We start from the raw sequence: 21,533 nt of genomic DNA, 5'->3' as shown, positions 1-21,533 counted from the left end.
TCTTCTATGACCCAAAGCCTCATGCTTATAAATAGTCAAGGAAAACATGTATTCAAAAGAAGTTTACACTCAAGCTTCTCTAGGAGACTTAGGGACAAATGGAACAAGGCAAAAATAAAATAAATAAATAAAATAAATACAGCTAAACTCAGCTAGAAGCCTAAGCTTTATCTGCTTTTGGTAAACTGATAGCTGCCGTTAAACTGTATTGGGACCTAAGCTTACATCACACTCATTCATGTGTGATGAAACTAAACTAAACTTCCCTCCAAATCACACACAATTTTTTCCAAGTTGTCCCCAGCTGAAACTCCGCATATGTGATCCCACTCCATACCATCACTTCTAGCCAATTTTGTCTCCTTCTATCTGCTCCTAACATTTTCACTGTGATTAAACAGTATTTGAGTTGGCATTTGTGTATTTCTTGTTTTTTTCACACTTACTCATATGTCTGCTGTTAAACTTGGAGACCACTGGAACAGAGGCCATCTGAACTAAGTGTTTTTAAAGCAGCTACACATACTGCAGTTTATGTAAAATACTGTTTCAAAATCTGTGAGATGGCAAGGTGTGTCCCTCCAGCCATTTCATTTTAGCAACTGTGCATAAACGTATGAGTTCAACAAATTTGTTTCCTAGCTTGCTAGTCACAACTTGTCATTCCGCATGGCTATTTGAACTCAAAGTGTCTGATAGTTGCAACCATCCATGCTGAATTTAAAATAAAAGAAGAAACTCGACTCTCTGACAAGAGACGATCTCATTTTCCCATTTGAAAAAAAAAAAACAAAACAACAAAACAGAGAGAGAGAGAGAGAGAGACAGAAAAGGCATAATCACAAAGAGGTGAAGAGAAGAAACTAAAGGTTATAGCACCTTTGTGGGATGCTCTCTACACTGAGGTTGCCTGGAAGACCATTTGCTTTCACATTAAAATACAACTAGAGTCTATCAGTATTATAAGTGCACACCACTAAAATCTAGGAGATCACACAACCTGTCTTATTTCAACACAGCATGTACAATATTCCTTTCTTTTACATTCTCCTATGAAAGACAAAGCACAAAATATTATTTTTTCATCCACTAGCATTAAGGATTTTTTTTCAAGAGAACTAATTTTTAACGAACATTTCACTGTGTCATGTACATTTTCAGCAATAATGAAACGTAGCACATAACCCATTGAAAAAAGGATAAGCAAATATGAAAATAATTTGGCATTCTACAAAAACTGAAGTTGTAACCATGAAACAGTTGCATAAAACTACTTTAAATTATGAGCCAGTATAAGCATAATACAAACACTTATTTTTGCTCTGGAGGAAATTAGTATATACTGAATATTTAATAATGGAAAGATTGGGGAAACACACTGATTCCAACCCAGAATATCTACTGAATTAAAGCTACTTAACAGCAACCAGTATACTTACTAGCTAAGCAATAAAAAACAGCTTACCAGTATGTTCATGTTTGCACAGATGTTTCTTAATTTCTTAAAACACTATTTATTTCCTTTTATATTCCTTTGTAGATGCTACATTAAGCAAAATGTCATCTCAGCCTCTACAGATCTCTGAAGAAAGTAGATGTTCTGCTTATTTGGGTTTCATACTATTTCAGAGAGAGACGTGAAAAAAAAAAATCTTTACTGTGAGAGTGACAGAGCACTGGAACAGGCTGCCCAGAGAGGCTGTGGAGTCTCCTTCACTGGAGACACTCAAAACCCACCTGGACAAGTTCCTGAGTGATGTACTCTAGGTGACCCTGCTCTGACAGGGGGTTTGGACTAGATGATCTTTTGAGGTCCCTTCCAAGCCCTAGGATTCTGTGATTCTGTGAAGGGGGGAAGGAGGAAAAGGGAAGAGGAGGGAGGGTGGGGGAGGATGGCCATAGAAAGAGAGAAGTTTAATATAACTTGAACTATCTGCTGCTACATTTTAAGATCAAGTTCCATTTTGGTTGGATGCTAGAATGTAATCTATGCTTTTATATTTTATTTTCCATTGTTTTCCACTTATTTAATCAAAATCAACATATTACATCCCAAATGTTATAAGGGAGACATGGGTGTAGTAGGAAATGTCCACATTTATTAGCTATTCCATGCTTTAACATAAAGAGCACTATAAAGATAGGCCCAAAACTGTATTTTAAAAAACTGTATTGCTCATGAAGGCTAAATATCAACAACCTACAAACCTTGTCTTTGCTTATACAATGAAGACACTCTAGCTTTGAATGATGACGACTGATGAACAAAAATACCCTTAACTTAACAAACACCATGGGTGTGAATCAGGAGTTGGCTGCTGAAGAGTACAGGTGATCCCTACAATTTCAAAGGGGAAGACAGGCCCAAATGAATTACTCACAGGTTCTCAGACTTAAAGTCAAAGGGTGAATCACTCATTATGCTTTTAAAGAAGTTAACAAGAAGACAAATTGTATCAGCTCTCTACTTCAAAGTACAGTGTCCATGCTAAAGGGGATGAATGTAAGATAAGAATGGGGGCCAAGAAGGAATGGGAATTCCTAGAGAAAGAAACAGAGTTAATTTGGATATAATTCCTGGGGTTCCTCCACAGCAAAGAACCCAGTGTCAGTTGGTATAAGAGCATAACTGTTATTCTGTACCTTCATCAGGAAGGAAAGACCAAAGTAAGGATCACATTTGATTTGAGAATGATGTGGCATATATACACAAAGCTAATGACAGCCACCTCTTTAGAGAACTAGGATCCCCATGTTTCAGGAAATGAGAAATAATTTACACATAGTTTCTAATGCACAGGACTTTAGAGAAAATATCAAACATCCATTAAATTCCATCTAATTATATATTTAAAAAAATAAAAAATACAGAATACTACTATGTTATTGAGGAGACTTAGTTTAGCTAGGGTATACATGAGTGAAACAGAGCAATATAAAACCATCAGATACAGCAATGTATTTGCAACAAAATCCAAAATTTAAAAGCAGGCAGACTTGGGGTGGTTTTAGAGCATTTTTTTCTCTGCTTCTTTACTCAAGGACTACTATTATGTTCTACCCAAGGACCAGTATTATGTTCATCTATTGACATTAAATTATTATAGAAACTTTTGAAATGGTCAGACTGCCTACTTCCCTTAAATTAGTACAAGACTAGCTATTTCACTTTAAATACAATGTCAGAAACTAAGTCTTGGAAACATAAGGTTTAATGAGCCAAACCAGGTTTTTGTGCTTCCTACCCTCACAGTAAGGCTCGTCCACTACTTACAGCAACACTCTACTCACGGCTGTCATAAAGTACCCTGCCCTACTGTATTCAGCTGAGTTCCTTCAGCACAACTTTCATTCCATGCAAATATTCAAACTTCACTGAAGGAAAGAACTGAAGAAACAGTTCTTAGCTACAAATGACACATGAACTGTAAATTATGTCACTTCACAAATTTTGGCTCCATACTGTCATAAACAATAGCTTACAATTAATTCAAGTGTTCTCCAAAAGAATCCTGTCACTCTCACACAGTTGAAGTAAGGGACAGCCCTGAGAATTTCAATATCTAGCAAATCAAACATTTCTGTGTTTTCAACCAGAGAATTAACAATTTCCGACCAAACGTGTCTGTGACTGTTTAAGATCCTCAAAAAATAAGACTGAACATATTAAATTAATTCCCAATGCTTCTACTGGTTTTACTTTCAGATTAGGAAGAACACTTTTTTATAATAAGTTATTTATACTCCTAAGAAATATGGTTTTTGTGTTTAAAAAGACATGTGAAAAACAACATTTTAAAATTCTAAGCAAAAATTTAGAACAGACTACCATTTGAAGGACAGACTATCAATTTAAACCCTTCAATGCTGCATGTCCCCATTTAGAAATTCATTTAAAAGACAAGAAATAACGAATGAGATGAAAATGTAATTAAAAGATTAATAGTTTAAAATTAACAAGTATAAGGTCAGGTAAACCAAGAACTACTTTGGAAATAGTGCAGGACAGATTAAAAAAAACCTATCTTTTCTTTTAAGGTATCTTTTCCCTAAGACTTTGAATGGGCCGCTAATCATTGTCTATCAGATTATGTGACAGTGATGTACAGGTTGACAAACTAAGTAATTATTGTGTAACACATCAAGGAAAATGGTCTTATATTGCATTTATACATATCTTCTGCTTATGTGCAGCAATTGTCTTGAATTACAATGTTATTCTAGACGTAACACAGGGTGTAATTTTCAGTAGCTGACGCACTTTATGTATTCCACTAGTTTTTGAAATTTCCCAGGAAACGGGGTTTTGTTCATCTAATATAATGTGTGATCTGTTTGGGATACATATTTCAATGCACAGATGATAGAAATACCACGTAACAAACTGATCATACATCCTTTAATCTTCATAAATAATTCCTTGAGACAAAAATACATAATAAAAAGACCTCATAAACATGTACTGTGTGATACTCCTACTCTGTTTGGGTTTCAACACTTTCATGGTTGACACTGGTCGAATTTGTTATTCTTCTGTGGAAGGGAAGGTACAAACTTTTTTCAATCAAATACCAAAGTCTGTTAATGAATTGCATTATATTTCAACAAGCCCATTTGGAGAAAACCCTGGCTATTTATTCTTTACCTTAAACATAGTTTACTGCTCTGTATCTAGCAATAATAATCACAATTCAGATTTTTAACACATTTCAAATATTGGAACACCTTAATAGCAAATAATATATGAAGCGTATATGAATATACTACTCACCAATTTTAATCTTTGCAAAGGTATTCTGCTAGTGTCTATCGGTGTACGTTCTGTGACATTACCAAATCTGACTTCTGGGATGGCAATTGCACATACTACATGTGCCCACCTGTGAAAAGTGGCAAGTCAAGAATACCACCAAAAAAACCCATAGAAATACAAGTGTTTAAGATGATTTGTTAGCTGCTGTGTGTTGGCTTTTTGTTTTGTTTTGGATTTTTAAGGCAATGCTCTCTGGTTACTTCCTTATTAGGATTTCCTGAGCTTCTTTGAAACATCTGTAACAAACCTTACAAGACTAGAACTTTGTGTAAGCATTTTTTCAGACTGGTGTGTTACTGCAACAAATGTAATGTTTAAGTGCAAAGGTTTTGTGGTTGTGCTATACAGGTGCCTATGTAAAGATGTAAAGACACTTGATTCATGCGCAGTTTATCACCTACAACATCTTGAATTTGCATTGTTCAGACCTGCATAAGTATTCTTAGGCAGCACACATGATCACAATCAGTCATAACTATATCTAAGTGTAAAACAAAGTATACTACCAAGACCTTCAGTTTACAGACACAAGGCATAGAAGTGACAAACTGATCAGGCTGTCACTAGAAAGCCCAGCCAGCATGAACTGGATCCCCTTTAGCACTGAAAGCACCTGTCAAGTGCCCAGAACCCGTGCTACCTGTAAGACTTCAGTGCAACTTCAGGAAACATGTCAGATCAGTCAGGATGATGCTATGTATTTCCTATATTCATCAGAAAGCATTGCTACATCCTCCAAATGCTGGTTCAATAAATAAATCTCAAAATAAGACAGGCTAATTGAAATTTTTCAAAGTTTGAAATTAATATTAAAAGTGCATATTATATGAAGTAGATGAGAATTTTATGACATTTTCATCACCCAAGAGTAGCCTTCTGAAACTATTTATAAAATCTTCTTTGAGGCAGACAACTAGGAAATTTGAAGAAAGAAAAATATTTCCATTCCTTGACTCACAGTTGCTATGTTCTCAGTCATTCATTGTGTATTTTGTCTCATTTATCCCATCTGCTGTTTTTTTAAGCCCTGAATGCTTGCCTCAATACACTTTCTGTAGATCTAGACAAACATTATATGAGCATTTTAGCAGATTAACAGAAATGTGGGCTAGAGCTAAAAAAGATGGGTGATGGACCAGAATATAAATAATTTCTCCTCCCTGCATTAAAGTGGTGCTTTTTAAATAACTCATTTTTGACAAAAATATCTGGTAAAGTACAATACAATATATAGGAACTAAACAAACCACTGTCATGTGATGTTAAAGTTGTATCAGCCAAAGTGAAATAAGAGCTTTACGTAAAGCTGACATATCAATTAGCAAATTATAAAGTTCACTTCAAATGAAGGCAGATAAAGCCTGCAGATCTAACACCTTATTATGGTGACAGTTTTGTTCATGTTCTAACTTAGAGAAAAAAGTCTTTATTTTTTCTTTTGACATTCTAATAATACCCTTTTTCTTTTTGTTGCTTCTTGCCCACCTGCAAAACTACACTGTCTTAACACTGAAGCTTTATGGGACAGAAATGTTACAAATAAAATGCTTCTTCAATAAATCTTCACTCAAAGATTTATATTTCTTCATCTTTCAACCTAACAGGACTTAAAACAATTACTGCTGAAAAGAAAGAATCCCAGCTCTCCTATATGGCAGCAAATTGTTACCACCCCCATGTTTGATTCATTAGCTTTTACATCTTAGTAAGGCTCATCTTACATCTCTAATCAGTATGTGAGAGGGAAAGAAGGAGGGAATGCATATGTTGGATATTAAACTTTCTGGAATAAAAAGACATAACGGGAATATACTTTTATAAAAACAGAAAACTTTGAAATGGCAACTAATGTTTAACGATAGATGAAGCACTCAACAATGGATAGCAACTGTAAGGTGCTATGAAAACAGTAACACAAGAGTTTGATTATTTTTAGAGACCTCTCATTCCATAAATACATCACAGAAACCTACAGGGGGATATAATGCAAAACCAAAAACTTTAGGTATGGTTATGCAGAGAAAGTCACTTTCTGCAAACCTCTGTGGACTTTTTTCTTAGAAACAAATCTTATGAAGCATTTCTCAAACATTTTAATTAATCTACAAAAAAATCGTGTACATATTTTGAAAGATGTGACTTATAATATCTATGAAGCAAATAACAAAATGGCGTGTAAATTCAACTGAGATAACACTTCTGTCTTTTTTGTTTACACTTTTTTTGCATCTTTTGCTTGTTGTTTTTTTCTGTATTGCGAAGAAAAGGAAGTAGCAAATTTAGGCAAGTTTAAAACAGAACTAAAAAGCAGCTGAATATTTTCATGTGTAAGCCAAAACCTTCATTAAAATGGTTATAACTTTCTATCATCCAAATACAGGGAAAAACACTGATGCTGTTAGTAGTATTATGCCAGCAATTATAGTATTTTTGACAGTGTATAATTGAAGTTTATTTTTAAAAAACATTTCAAAATCTAAAATTAGTTAACTATTGTTCAATTTAATTTATTAATTAAAATTGTTTCTAAAAGTTCAAAGGTACTGTATTGAATTCTGTAATGACAAATGTCCAGGACCAAAGAAGAAAACACACTTTGCTGTTTGATAAGACTTGCCCATGCAAATAATGACAAATGAGCTCTCATTTACTTTCTTTACACAAAGGCAAGAGGAATAGAATTTGGAACAAGTAAGTGTAAACAAGTAAAACAGTAAAACAAGTGCAAACAGTAAAACAAATGTACATTTTTGCATCTATTTCCCAAAATGCCAGTGGCTTATTTCACTAAGTGTAATTTTAACTCTGCAGCAATTAATCTTAAAGGGACACCACAAATGATGTTTAAAAATGCCTTGTACATGGGAATGGATTGGGAATAGAGTTTAAAACAACCACATACAATCCCAAAGCATATACTACTTACTTCTTGTCGGTAGTTTGCTTTAATGCACCACCTCTCAAATTGCAGAGACAACATTCCTAAAAATAAAAATAGTGTAGAAAAACAAGTGAGCTTTAGTGCATGGATTCAAACCAGTTTTATTCAGCTGATCTTAAGGATATGTAAACTGCTAGTGTAAGTAATTAATGGATTACTACCTGCCACTTATACCCACTGCATTTCCTTCCAGGAAAAATACAATACAGTAAAAAAAAAAAAAAGAAACTACTCAAAAGAGCTGAAGAAAAATAAATTTTGAGTACTAGTCTTAAACAAAGTCCACAATTACTTCTAAAGTGATAACAAATATGCAGGCATTTAAACAGTCCTGCCACAGAAAGGCTGGAATTATCATGCAGCTTACTAAGGCAAAACAAATTAAAATGATACACAGTTAGTTTTATAGAAGTTAATGAGAAACTAACCGAGAAGCCACTGATACAACTCAAATACTTTGAAAACCTGCTTATAAACCTACCAAAGAAGCAGGTTATGCATTTTGCAGATGTTCCTTTAACCAGTACACTTTCACTGCCTTGATCTTCAGTACAATTTCAACTGTTTTCAGGGCACTTAGTAAGGCGTACTTCAGTGGTTCCTAGATAATACGCCAAACAAACAGGGTTTTTCCTGCCTGTAGTAAACTGGGCCTTTGAACAGACACACAGGCTTTTCTGCTTTCCAACTTTACTCTCGTCCTTCAGTTTTCTTCTTCTCTGTATCTTTCCTCTCCTTCCCCCCCCCCCCTTTTTTTTTTCTTTTTTTTTCCTTCACAGAGACAGATGAGAAAGTGTTTCAGTGTTGGTTCCTGCCTCCATTTTGCTGGTCTCTACCAAGAATCAAATGCACAAAATGAAATCAAGATACCCTGTGACTGTATATCTGTACACAGAAAGAGAGCTTGTCTCCTCAACCTCTTAATTTCAGTTTCCCTTTACAGGGGAAAAAACAAACAAACACCAAAAAAATCCAACCTATGTATTGTCACGTAACGCTCCAGTCTGATCTCATCTTAAACCTCCCATAATAAAGATTATCAATGTCTGCCAGAAATCTAATTTATTACATTTCCTATGAGAAAAACCTTTCCTAAGTAAAAAATACTTCCTCATGACAAATGAATCTTCTTTGCAATTCAGGCACATAACTTGTTCCCTTACCTACCAAAATCATGAAGAACAGGTAACAGGATGGAGGGAGACATGGAGAAAGGCACGGAAAAGGGCAGAGATGGAAGGAGAGAGCGATGGAGGGGGAGAGGCATGGAGGGCAAGAGGGATGGAAGGTTATGTCTTCCCTTTCTCCTTCAAATGCCTGCACTCCTGAAAGTACAGCAAAAAAGGCAGGAACCTGAATTACTCGTAATACTCTTTAGTCTTTCACTTCTCTGTCAAAGAGAGATCACATCAAAAAACTTTATGCCACTCTAAATTTACATGCTAAATTTCATATAATGTACCACCTTCTATTTTAGTTTGAAATCATTATCCTTTGCAATGGCTGTTCAACCACTATACATAGAATCATAGAATCATAAAATCATAGAATCATAGGGGTTGGAAGGGACCTCGAAAGATCACCTAGTCCAACCCCCCCTGCCAGAGCAGGGTCACCTAGAGCACATCACACAGGAAGGCGTCCAGGTGGGTTTTGAATGTCTCCAGTGAAGAAGACTCCACAACCTCTCTGGGCAGCCTGTTCCAGTGCTCTGTCACTCTCACAGTAAAAAAATTTTTTCTGATATTCACCTTAAACCTCTTATGCTCCAGTTTGTATCCATTACTCCTTGTCCTATCACTGGTCATCACTGAAAAAAGCTTAACTCCATCTTCTTGAGACTCACCCTTTACGTATTTGTAAACATTGATGAGGTCACCCCTCAGTCTCCTTTTCTCCAAACTAAAGAGACCCAGCTCTCTCAGCCTTTCATAACCATTCCTTTCTTCCTATATGTAATTATCTTCCAAGTATTTGTAGATTCTTATGATATCCTAACCTCTGGATATATTTCTTGCCAGGCTATTTGTATTAAATTCTCTTAACCGATCATTAAAGTGATCAAAATAATCTTCACATTCTCTCTGTTGTCCTTTGCATTTCATCAGGAAAACAAGGTGCTGAGATCCACACAGGTATACTCTCAAGCTATGTGAAGGACCATCACAAGCTTTCTTATCCTGAGTGTACTTTGGTTTCAAAAAAATCACACAGTTGGAAAATTTACTAAACTACATTGGTGTGAGGTAAATACTTGCCTGTTATTAAGGCTTTATACACACTAATTCATCAGGCTTGGGACAAGGGCAGGGAGGGAGAGGACAAGGGGGGATGGATTAAAACTGGCAGAGAAGAGACAGAGGTTGGACATGAGGAGGAAATTCTTGGGTGTGAGGGTGGTGATACCCTGGCCCAGGCTGCCCAGGGAAGCTGTGGCTGCCCCATCCCTGGCAGTGTTGAAGGGCAGGTTGGATGGGGCTTGGAGCAACCTGGGCTGGTGGGAGGTGTTCCTGCCCATGCAGGGGGTGGGACTGGATGATCTTTCAGGTCCCTTCCCACCCAAACTGTTCTATGATTCTATGCTGGTAATATTTTGAAATAATACCACAAAAATGGGAACAGTGCACTGTTTCCAGTGAAGTACCAAAACAGTCATGGGAAGTTTGCATTGGCATTCAGTTCTTGAAGCCAAGCACTAATAGGTGAACATTATAGCACAAAACAATCTCCAGCTCTTTAAACCAAACAGGGACTACCTTTGTAGAACCACAGAATACTCCTCCAGCATATATCCCCTTCAATTTGTTTTGTCTAGAATCTTGTGTAAAAATCAGCAGAGGAAAGATCTATTTCTTCAGCTCCTCCTTTGACTGATTTTGACATTTTCAGTGCATGGGTCATCTTTTCTGCTATCACTGTTGTTTATCAACAGAGCTTGGCCAGCATCATTATAAGATTCTGAACAACATAATGGGCCCAGTCAGTTTTATATATGACAGTTGGAGGTGCACAAAAAAAATTTGTAAAAGTAGATGGGCAGAAATCTCCATGACCACAAGAGTAACAGAAGAAATGAGCCAAGCAATATAGAAAATAATACTCAAAATGGAACAAGAGGCAAACCCCATGATCTCCTAAAAGAGGAGCAGTTGAGGACTTTTTGATTATTGTTCTGGTTTTGGTTTGGTGGGTTTTTTGGTAAGAAACTGAGAAGCTCCCCCTGCTCCAAACCCAGCCAAGAAGCCACGAAAGAACACCTGGGCAGAGAAGCACTTGAAGGGAGAAGATCTGTGCTGCGGAAGGAGAGCCGTGCCAATGGTTGTTGAGGAAGAAAGGGAAGAAGGTGCTGAAGCAGAAGTTTCCCTGCAACCCATGGCGAGATGGCAGCTGTCCCCCTGCACTCGTGGAGGAACGTGGTGGAACATTCCTTGAAGGTACCAGGAGGGGTGAACTTGGCCAGTGGTCTTGGATTTTGTGGCCAGTGGATTTGCTGCCAGTGGACTCTGATTATGCAGCTTTGGAAGACTCCAGTGCCAGGGGAATTGGCTGTTGCCGAAGCAGCTGTGACTCTGTGGGAAGCCCAGGCTGGAGCAGCTCCGGACCTCGTGGGAAGGACTCATGAAGGAGAGATTCGTGGAGGACATTCTCTACCATGGGAGGGACCTTGTGGGGAAGGAGGAAAGGACTGTAAGGAATCCTTCTTCCTGAGGAGGAAGGAGCAGCAGGAACCACCAGCCTGAGAACTGACTCTAAATCCCATCCCCTGTCCCCCTGTGCCGCTGGGGGGAAGGAGGGAGAGAAACCGGGAACAAAGGGATTTGGGCCCGGGAAGAAGGGAGGGCTGGGGTAACATACGCAAGCCCTGCTCTGTGTGTGTCTGTGTCCTGTGTGTGTTTGATTAGCATGAAATTAAATGATTATTTTTTCCCCAAGTTGAGTCTGTTTTGCCTGGGACCTTAATCAGTGAAGAAGCCTCCTTGTCCTTTGTCTCACCCCATGAGCTTTGTCCTCCTCATCCCAGAGTGTGTGTGTGGAAGTGAGAAGGGGAGTTGAGTGAGCGGCCATGGGGTTGTTCTTTTGTTGTCATGTTGGGCCCAAACCACAACAATGATCTAATCCCAAACTCACAGTTATGCAGGAGCATGAAGTTTACAGTGTAGAGGTAGAATATCATCTGCTGACTGAAGAAGAGCCCAGAAGTCTGACTCAGTATCAATCTCTGGGATGAGCTGGGGGACAGGCTGGGGGGATGGAAAGCCTCATTCTCCACGTTAAAATTTCAATGGATCCTCCACCTGTGCCACCTGTGGATCCTTCTTCTTCTTTTATTATTATTTTTTTTTTAAATTGAAGCACTTTCTTTCTATATGCCATAGCAATCCTTTAACTGCATTTCTGATTTGCAAAACACCAGTGGGTTTGAGCTTTTTTATGAGTTCTGATGTTCTTATGCCAGCTTACTGTGAAATTCATTTCTTGAATAATTATTAACTTTTCCTGCTTCTAATAATTTTTTTATTTAAAAAAACCCAACACTTTAATCTGATCATCTGCTGTGTAACTTATTAATGCTACTAGAGAGTGAAGGCCTAAAGAAGTTCCACAAATAAATTAAGCTAAAATATCCCAGGAAGAGACTTTAAATAAGAAGATGCTGCTGACAAACTTCTGAAAGTTTACTGTTTCTTAACCACTTAGTAATTGCAGAGCATTAACATTAGGTTAAATAAATAAATAAATAAATAGATAAATAAATAAAAAGAGAAAAATTAAAAAGGGTGCGTGTGGGGGGTGATGGTGGAAAGGCAGCCCGGAGAAAAGAGAAAGTGTTCGTAAACATCTGCATTACCAGCAAGAAAAAATTTCCCCTATGAAGGACATATAGAAACCAAATTTGATCCCTTCTCAAAAACCACCAAGTGGTGAGTAGACAATGGTGGTGGGTAATAACTGCTCACTGTCTGCTGGATACAGGCTGTAACAACTTAGGCTAATGGGAGAAAGGAAATTGGACCAGTGGTCACAGGAAAACTGGATGGGAAGGACATAGGCTTAAGACCCATTCAATCAATTTTGTAAATGATGCCAGCATTGTAATATAATTCTCAATATCCATGTGGCATAGCTATTACTTTACCTCCAGTCTCAACACCCTGCAAGCAATGAAAACACAGGTGATCTAATATTTAGAAAGACTAATATTCCTAATAAAAGTATACTGGCAACAGTCTGTTGTCAGCTTATGTATAAAAATCAGGATTCCTTAAAGAGCACCACCTCGGAACATATCTGATCTGATTCACTATTACTTTGCTAATCCTTCAAATAAGTAGTTTTGTCATTTGTATTTCCATTATATAACAATTTCTTAAGCATATTATTTTACACTTATCTAAATTAAATCTTAGAACATTTTAAATTGCTCATCTGCTTAAAAAATCTCCATAACATTCTAGAATTAAAAAAGAAAATTCCCTCTTCCAGTATCTGTATAAAGTAAGACACCTCCATATAAATTACACCTTTAACACACTAACATTCTTTTCCTCTTTTAGCTTTTTAGTGGAGACAATGTTTTTTTGTTAGTTTTGTTTGTTTGTTTGTTTTTGTTTTGTTTTGTTTTGTTTTTCCCCAAAACATTACAGACCATATCCACAGCTTCTGGACTAGCCAATTCCCCTTCCTTACAACGAAACTGAATCTTGCAACCAGAATTCCTAATCTAGTTTATTTTTCATTTCTCTGTTTCAACCACTGCAAAAGCCTGATGTCCATGTGGATTAACAATGCTTTCTTTGCTAAATTTATCCAAAAGATAGATCACCGTTTCTCAGAATAATATGCCACTACTCAGGCATAGCTGCATATCAATAGTTGTTGTATGGATAAATCCTATACAAAACCCAAGACTGATCACACTCATTTACATTTTAAAATTAATGCATTTGTTTTTCTTGTGGTATTTTTTACACTGCCAAAATTCAAAATCATACTGACAGTAATGCTTATCAAAAAGCATTGCTACAATTCAATATTTGCATACTTACTTCATCAGCAATATCATTCTGTATGAGACAGGATACTCTCTGACACAGCAAGTCAACAGAGTTCAGCCAGGCCATAGCAGAGTGATGTATATTAAGTCATCTAACATTCTCACAGACAACTAGGAACATAATCCGTATCATCCCCTTTGTTGTTAAACTGTTGTTTCTCCTTTCCTCTAAAACACTGTAAACTACAATGGCATCTCCAAAGAACTGTATTTATCCCGTTAAATGAAACTTATATTGGTACATGAAGACAGGGTAAAATGAAATATATGTTATTCCTAACTAATTTTGTATTACATATTTTCAAAAACTTCCTTATAAAATGTAATATCCATAATAAACCTAACAATCTCTTCCAGCTCTTTGGCATCCCCTGGCATTAGGAAATTTTTCTTAACAGCTAAGCTGAAGATTCCTTGCTGTAGCTTAAGCCTTTTTACTTTAAGCATCATAAACACAAAAAAACAGATTGTTCCTCCGCCTTTTTGCCATTTTCCGTCTAAAGCCCCTTAGTAGGTTAAGTAACCGCAACTTTTTCACCTACTGTCCTAGGCCCGTATTTTCTCCTCTGAAATGAAATTAGAGCAAATGCTCAGTGATGTCAGGCAAAACATGTTTAGTTGATACAACTCATATCCCACATCTAGGAAGATGTGTTGAGATAGTGTTCACCTTAGGCCCACAGTGACTTGCTAAGCTCATGCACTGTAACCTTGAAGACCTCTTTCACAGCAGTGGCTGGTACCATTGCTCCTTATTCCTTTGTCTGTATTCTAGCTTCAGCATCTAGCACTTCTCCCTGTTGAATTACATCCTACTTTCCAGAATATCTCAATAATTCACAAAGGTCTTGTTCTGTTTTTTGTTAACATAATGTCACAGGCCTCATAAAAACCCACAAAACAAAACCAAACCACTACAGTGTTCCCCCCCCCCCCCCCCCCCCCAAAATAACTCAAGCCAAAATCAAACAAAAAAATCAACAAAACACACCTTGTATTCAGCTAACATCAGCTGCAACAGCTTTTGCACAAGGCTGTAGTTGGTCAGGCCAGTAAAGAGGTTAGAGTATGGTGTTTAAGAGATGCCATGAAAGACTTGGAAAAGTGCTTGACTAAGTACTCCAACAAAATAACTAGGTGGTTGCTATTGAAGGAAAAAAGAAAGCAGCAGATTCAAAAGAAACAAACAACAATGTTCTTCACATACTATATGACTGTTTGCCAGCTGTGGCTGGTAAGATTTCACACCACTGGAAGAAGCAGCTGGCTAAAGTAATCAAAGAGAAATCTAACAAAGGTTACCTTTTACTTAGTAAATACAAAGATACAGCCTTTTGCTAAGGCATTTTCTTATTTGCATAGTGTAGGAGATAGAGAGAGCATTAGGGAATCCTTGTCCAGGACTTAAATTCCTCCCCAGGTATTAATTTCTGGTTGTACTAGAGAAAGTATAACAGGCTACAATAGACTTCAGTTGAATTAATTATGGCAGATCTTACTATTCTATCTAACCTGTCACTTTAAAGCTTAAAAAAATACCTTTTGAAATGTTTTAGAAAAGATTCCTAGATATTAGGAAATCCCTGTTACTTGGCACTACTAAGGATACACTGCAATATACATTATAAGAAATATACATTCTATTTCATTTTCATGTGTTGGTAAGGTTTGCGATTCTGAAAACCAAACTGAATGCATCCACTAAACTTCATTATATCAGTGTTGGGATATTAGTACTTTATTAGTATCGTGTTAACTTTTAATCACAGCTTTACTTAGCAGTGATACCAGAATTAATCACTTCAAGTAGGTATATATTTTGCTAGCAGTTTGAAGCATTGTTGATAAAGTCTGCAGCACTAAGTAGGACACTGTCCAATTGACAACACTTTTATACTTTCCTTTAATCAGCTCTTTTCCTTCTGTCTGTTGATTCTGACTAACATATAAAACTACTCAAAAATCTTAGAAAAATGGTTAGGACAAGGTTTTTTTCCAAATATTTCCAAAAAGAGGTCAGAACAGATGTTTTCAGTTTTAAGAGTAAAATGCTACAAAGCTGTGTCACAATAATGCTGACTTTTTAGTTTCATTTGAAAGTAGCTGGTTCATAGAAAACCGTAACTAATTAAATCAGACATCTAATTTTGAACTCTGCCACAGCTAAGTCAAACAGATACAGATTTTATGGCTAAGGCTGATAAACATCATACATTTTCTTCAAGCTACTCTGGAGGGCTTTTTAGAGGGGAATCTTTGAACTGAAAACAGATACTGTTAGTCTTTCACCTTCTCTCTGAATTTGCTTTGTAATGCCCAAATCATACTTCCTAACAGTATTACCACAGATGTGCATTTGGATATGGCATTGCTGACTTTGCAGGTATTTCATTTCCCCAGCTTATTTATGTTTGTGTCTATATTTATCCTGAGTAAAGAGAAAAGAGTTGGTGTTTCTCTTAACACCTTTGAAAATGCCATTTTCAGAAATGGTCCATTAATGAATCTTTTAATCTTTCCACACCAGGGCACTAATTTTAACAGAGAAAATAGCTTTTGATATTATTTAATTTCAATACAGAGACGAGTACTCTACCCACTTAAAGGTATTACCTTACAATTGGCTTTTCAGAGACAAGTTTCGTTATTTTAGAGGCAAGGTGTTTCTAAAAATAATAAATTACAGACAAATTGACAGTTGTCTACTAAAAGGATCCACTTGCCTGTCTGGGAGCACGACTTCTTAACAGAGTTGCTAGGTGTTACCACTTTAACTCACAATCTTCAGTTGTATATAAATGCTGCAAAACTTCCACCATCATCTGCCTTAACAATGCCACAATTTTTATTAATAATGGGAATTTTGAGAAAAGCATGTAATTTTTTTTTTATTTTATTTTATTTAGAAAATGTTACAGAAAATCTTACTCTGTCCAAAAGAATAAACCATTATCAATTCTTTCAGCATTTTGTAGATACTTGAAGTTCATGGTGATTGAGGAGGCTGAGTGAAACAGAAATGAAAAAAGAGAAGTCCACTACAGGGTAATATTTATTTAGTATGAAAGCACATCTTTGGCTGCAAGTTTAAAATAGGTTCTTGAAAATTGAAGGTGGCTGCACTTCTGCTATGGACAAACACTTTTTCATATGCATTCAAATCTGTTCAAGATATCTACCTTTGGGAATTTAAAGTTTACGCATCATCAGCTACTGAATATCCATGTTAGCAGCCTAATACCCTGCCTTTGATTCAGGGATGGCCAGAAAATTCCTTACAATTGCAGCTCCCAGGTCATGCTAGGCTGAGGCAACAGTATACAGGGCAAGCAGTCTTTCTGTGCTGTCCATGACATAGAACTATTGGGAACAGTGATCTGCAAGAATGCAAAAAGCAGGAGAGTATTGGTTGGGATAAGAAGATGTGGAAAAAACCAAGGAAAAGAGGTCAGATGGGCAATGGGAGTAGGGAGAGAATTCTGCAGCCAGAGAAGGAATGGAGAACTGGCAGAGATGAGAATATAAAAGGAATCAAAATACTCATTACAGGTAACTAAAGTAAAAATAACTCCCACACTTGGCAGGGGGTTTGTGTGTCCTTTCACTCAAGAATGTGCATATCTGAAGCAAAAAAGACAGATAAAGTATAAAATGGAGACTGCTAAATTGCTAAATAAGCAATACTTTCTGCAATAGTGGTTGCTGGTCACTCAGTTTTAGAAAATATTTACAGCAGGAAAAGCAACTGTTCCCAAGCATCCAAACAAGAAAGATTATAGCCAACTTCCCCTTTGAAGAGAAGTAAAAGCGACTGAGATTAGCTGTTTTAAAGAAAAAGTACTGAAATTAGTTACAAAATACAAACTTGAGCATTCTTCCTGCAAAATATGAGATCATGAAAATCACTGCCAGAGGATAACACTAAAGCTAAATGCTTAGCAAACACACAAACTAAAACTGAATGACGGTAAGCATTAAAAGTGACAGTAAATATTACATTTACATCTGAAAAGCTTTAGGTGAAAATCTGTATCTTCAAGACTGAGGGGTGACCTCATCAATGTTTACAAATACGTAAAGAGTGAGTCTCAAGAAGATGGAGTTAAGCTTTTTTCAGTGATGACCAGTGATAGGACAAGGAGTAATGGATACAAATTGGAGCATAGGAGGTTTAAGGTGAATATCAGAAAAAAATTTTTTACTGTGAGAGTGACAGAGCACTGGAACAGGCTGCCCAGAGAGGTTGTGGAGTCTTCTTCACTGGAGACATTCAAAACCCGCCTGGATGCATTCCTGTGTGATGTACTCTAGGTGACCCTGCTCTGGCAGAGGGGTTGGACTAGATGATCTTTCGAGGTCCCTTCCAACCCCTATGATTCTATGATTTTATGATTCTATGAAAGCAGCCTAGCACCAGCTGGGCAGGGCACGATATCCTCTTACTGGCTATATCGACATTTATTTTCCCCTCAGTGATTTTTCAGCAGTACTCCTGGAGATCAAATACATTCTTTGAGGACAGTTTTAGATTGGAAGAAGTTGCCGGTGGTTCTCTGGTTCAATTCCAGCTCTAATCAGGGCTTCTGAGCTGCATCTGACAGAAATCCTGCTTCACCTTGCAGGGAATGGACAACCCCTTCCTTGGTAAAATAAGAACACTCCCACACATGGAGATGCCCAAAGCTATCAAGCCTTTTCACATGGATAGGAGTGGCAAAGGTTGACATAGTGAGCTGCAATGAAGGGAATCCAAGATCAAAATGGACTTTAGAATTGACCATTATGGCACATAGATTATGGCAAAAAATGTTTTCCAGGTTTAATAGTCATTCAGTTTCTGTGATAGCACCGTGGAAACTCAGTATTTACAAACCTTTTAAAATATGTTGCATTAAAGACTGATTTTTACAAGCCATGCATATCCTGTTACTAGACTAATACCAAAACGAGAAAGAAATATCATGCTCCCCATATCCAAGTCAACATACGTTTACCATCAGCATCTATAAGGAATTCTCCTAGTTAGTCACCTTCTGCAGAGGTTTGGGAAAATATCCAAATGCTTTTAAAGTCTGGTAGCAAATTCCATCTGAAAATTAAGACACTGTATACCAGTTCGCACATAGTGATTTAATCTTGGCAGTTACCAGGCTCTGAAAACAGGAATTTATAATTTAAATGCTCATACTGTATCAGTGAGAAGGGCAAAACTAAAAAAAATACTGTTCAACACAACTATTTTCAGCAGGGTGAAACAGAGAAGTTTCTGAGCTGGGATGCGGAAAGCTCTTATGTGCCATTTTTCTGATGCCTTGGAAAAAAATAAGAAAAAAAAATATCCTTCTACTTGATGCAATGACTACTCTAAACAGAAAATGAAACAAAACATAAAGTTTTAGTATCAGTAGTAAAACATAAAACAAGAAAGAGTTCATGTACAGAAAAAGTATTCTGCTATGCTGCAGAACACACTATTGAACATTGGATCTGTTCTCAAAAATCAGTGCCAACTGACCAGATTAGGTACTATTTCTGTAGTGCTATGGAGGGTTAGAATAACATGTGCAGTCATGCAACTTCCCCAGTAGCATGATTAACAGCCATCTTACTGTGCAGTAGGGCACTGAAGTGCATTTACCCATTTCCTTAGTTGCTCTTCTCTTTCCTGCCCCAAATCCTTTTGTCCTCTAAATAACAAAGGTACTTATATTTATGTACTATAGCTACTAGGTGACCACATCCTTGCACATTGTATAGTACATTGCATTCTCCATAATGCCAGTCATTATTCTTCCTGACTTCACTAGCTTTCTTTAGCTGAAGCATTTCAGATTAATGAGGCGTTTTTTCGCAATCAAGGCACTTTGTATGAATGCAGTTACACTTTCAGGAGCCATGCAGATGATTTATTTAATTTTATTTGGTTTTCTAATTGTTTTGGGGGATTGATTTATGGCTATTTTTTGTCCTATAGCATAGACAAAGTCAGTATCACTCTTCATTTTTTGTCAATAATCATTATCAAACAGGATATAGTGCCTAGTAGAACACAAAGATGTACCCAACCACATCCTGGAAAGTGAAAATTTTACATAAAATATTGTAAGGTATATTACTTCAGCTACTTAGAGATGCTGCAACTGCTAGAAAATAGTATACTTCTGAATCTCAAAAGCAGTTTCACCTAATAACACAAAATTTAATCTCCATTAAAAAAAAGTTTGGCTCTGTAAATATGAGTTCTCTTAGGTATTTTTATATTTCCATATTTTAATGATGTTCATAGTTGGGATTCACATATAATACAGCTCCATTTAGCTATTAATACAGTTCTCATCCTTCAGTGCTTTCCAAAATCATACTTATTCTCAAAAACCTAGCAGAGACCAAATTTTCCATAAAGTTAACATAATTGCCAGGAAGTATCATTTAGAAGAACTAAAAAAAAAAATACTTAATTGTATAAGCAGAGCAATGAGAAGGAACTTTGCCTCCTAGGCAATGAATTCTAAACTTTGTACCAGTGTTTCACAACGTCCATTCTATTTTCCACTGCACAAAGCTTTTCCTTCTCCTTTTTTTCCAATCAATCTTTCCTTCAGGAGTTAAAGAATTACCCACAAGAGGATTCCTCAGACGTCTTCCTCAGATAAATCTCCTTCTGGGAATCAATGTGAAGAGGAAGGAAAACAATTCCAGACATTCAGGAAGTTGGTGTTTCAGGAAATAGGTATTTTCTGATAATTAAATCTTACTTTGTGCACTCTTCTGATGTAAGAAGAGATCTTTGAAGGCATTTGGATATATCATTCCCACAGTCAGTTTCACATCTCAGTTTCACTTTTGCAACAGCTGTAGTTTTTAGGAATACTTATCCTCAACAAGAATTTAGATTAATACAATTTTTTAAATTTGTTTCATGTAGGAAATTAAAGTCTGAACTGTGCTAACTGAAACACAAGATACACTCAAATTCAGTAAAAAACAGGTTGTGCAAAATCAGTAGCTTTCTTAATTATGTCTCCCTCTCCAGAAAAACTTATAGTACTCAACAGCAGTTCGAAATACAATTAAAATATCACGTGTTTAATAAAAGATATAAAAAATCCAAACAAATTTTAAAACTGACTCATAAAAGACATATAAGCATATACTTCCAAGGTAGCATAAATTTTCAGTCAGTTTGCATGACTAATGAATTGCAGATTTTTTAAAGGAAAAGTAGTACCCTGGGCAGAAGTATACTCAATTAAGTTGTCTTTTTGAATAGACATACACAAGATTGGTTAAAAGAGAACCACACTTATCTTAAGTATAATGCTAGGATTAGATAGAAGTACTATTTTGAAGTGAAAGCTGATAATTGAAAGCTGTTGTCCAAACTCTGAAGAGACAAAAACATGATCCTAAAATGACAAATAGGACCCAAATAACTACCAGTAATTCATGCTGATGTCAGCCATGATGTTCCATACAAGCTAAAATACACTAATAAATTTAAGTTGTACATCAAACAGATACTTTTTTTCTCAAAAAGAGAACTACAGTCACATTGCTTTGCAATGAATAAGACTACTCAAACAGGCCAAACAGGACCACAGAAAAAAGAAACCTCAGTGTCTATTTTATCCTGCTGCCTCAAGACATGATCAAGCTTTCTTCAGCTGTTACTGACAAATGTGTGTCTAATGTTTTTAAAAACATTAGGAGTAGATTCTACAAAA

At 36.5% G+C, this 21,533-nt stretch overlaps 1 protein-coding gene across 6 annotated transcripts in view; it reads right to left on the bottom strand.

Annotated features, from left to right (window-relative positions):
• Positions 1-21,533, bottom strand: part of KDM4C (lysine demethylase 4C) — a 272,401-nt gene that overhangs the window by 87,235 nt on the left and 163,633 nt on the right. For all 6 annotated transcript variants that reach the window (XM_051642757.1, XM_051642760.1, XM_051642762.1 and 3 more), the window contains exons 16-17: positions 7,740-7,795; positions 4,772-4,880 (exon numbers count right to left, since the gene is read on the bottom strand). In XM_051642757.1, the coding sequence (XP_051498717.1) occupies positions 4,772-4,880; positions 7,740-7,795 (165 nt within the window). The remainder of the gene's footprint in view (positions 1-4,771; positions 4,881-7,739; positions 7,796-21,533) is intronic.

The sequence above is a fragment of the Apus apus genome, chromosome Z (assembly GCF_020740795.1).
Source record: "Apus apus isolate bApuApu2 chromosome Z, bApuApu2.pri.cur, whole genome shotgun sequence".
Lineage (NCBI taxonomy): Eukaryota > Metazoa > Chordata > Aves > Apodiformes > Apodidae > Apus > Apus apus.
Note: the sequence above shows the minus strand (reverse complement) of the source record. Positions and strands in the feature narration are given on the sequence as shown.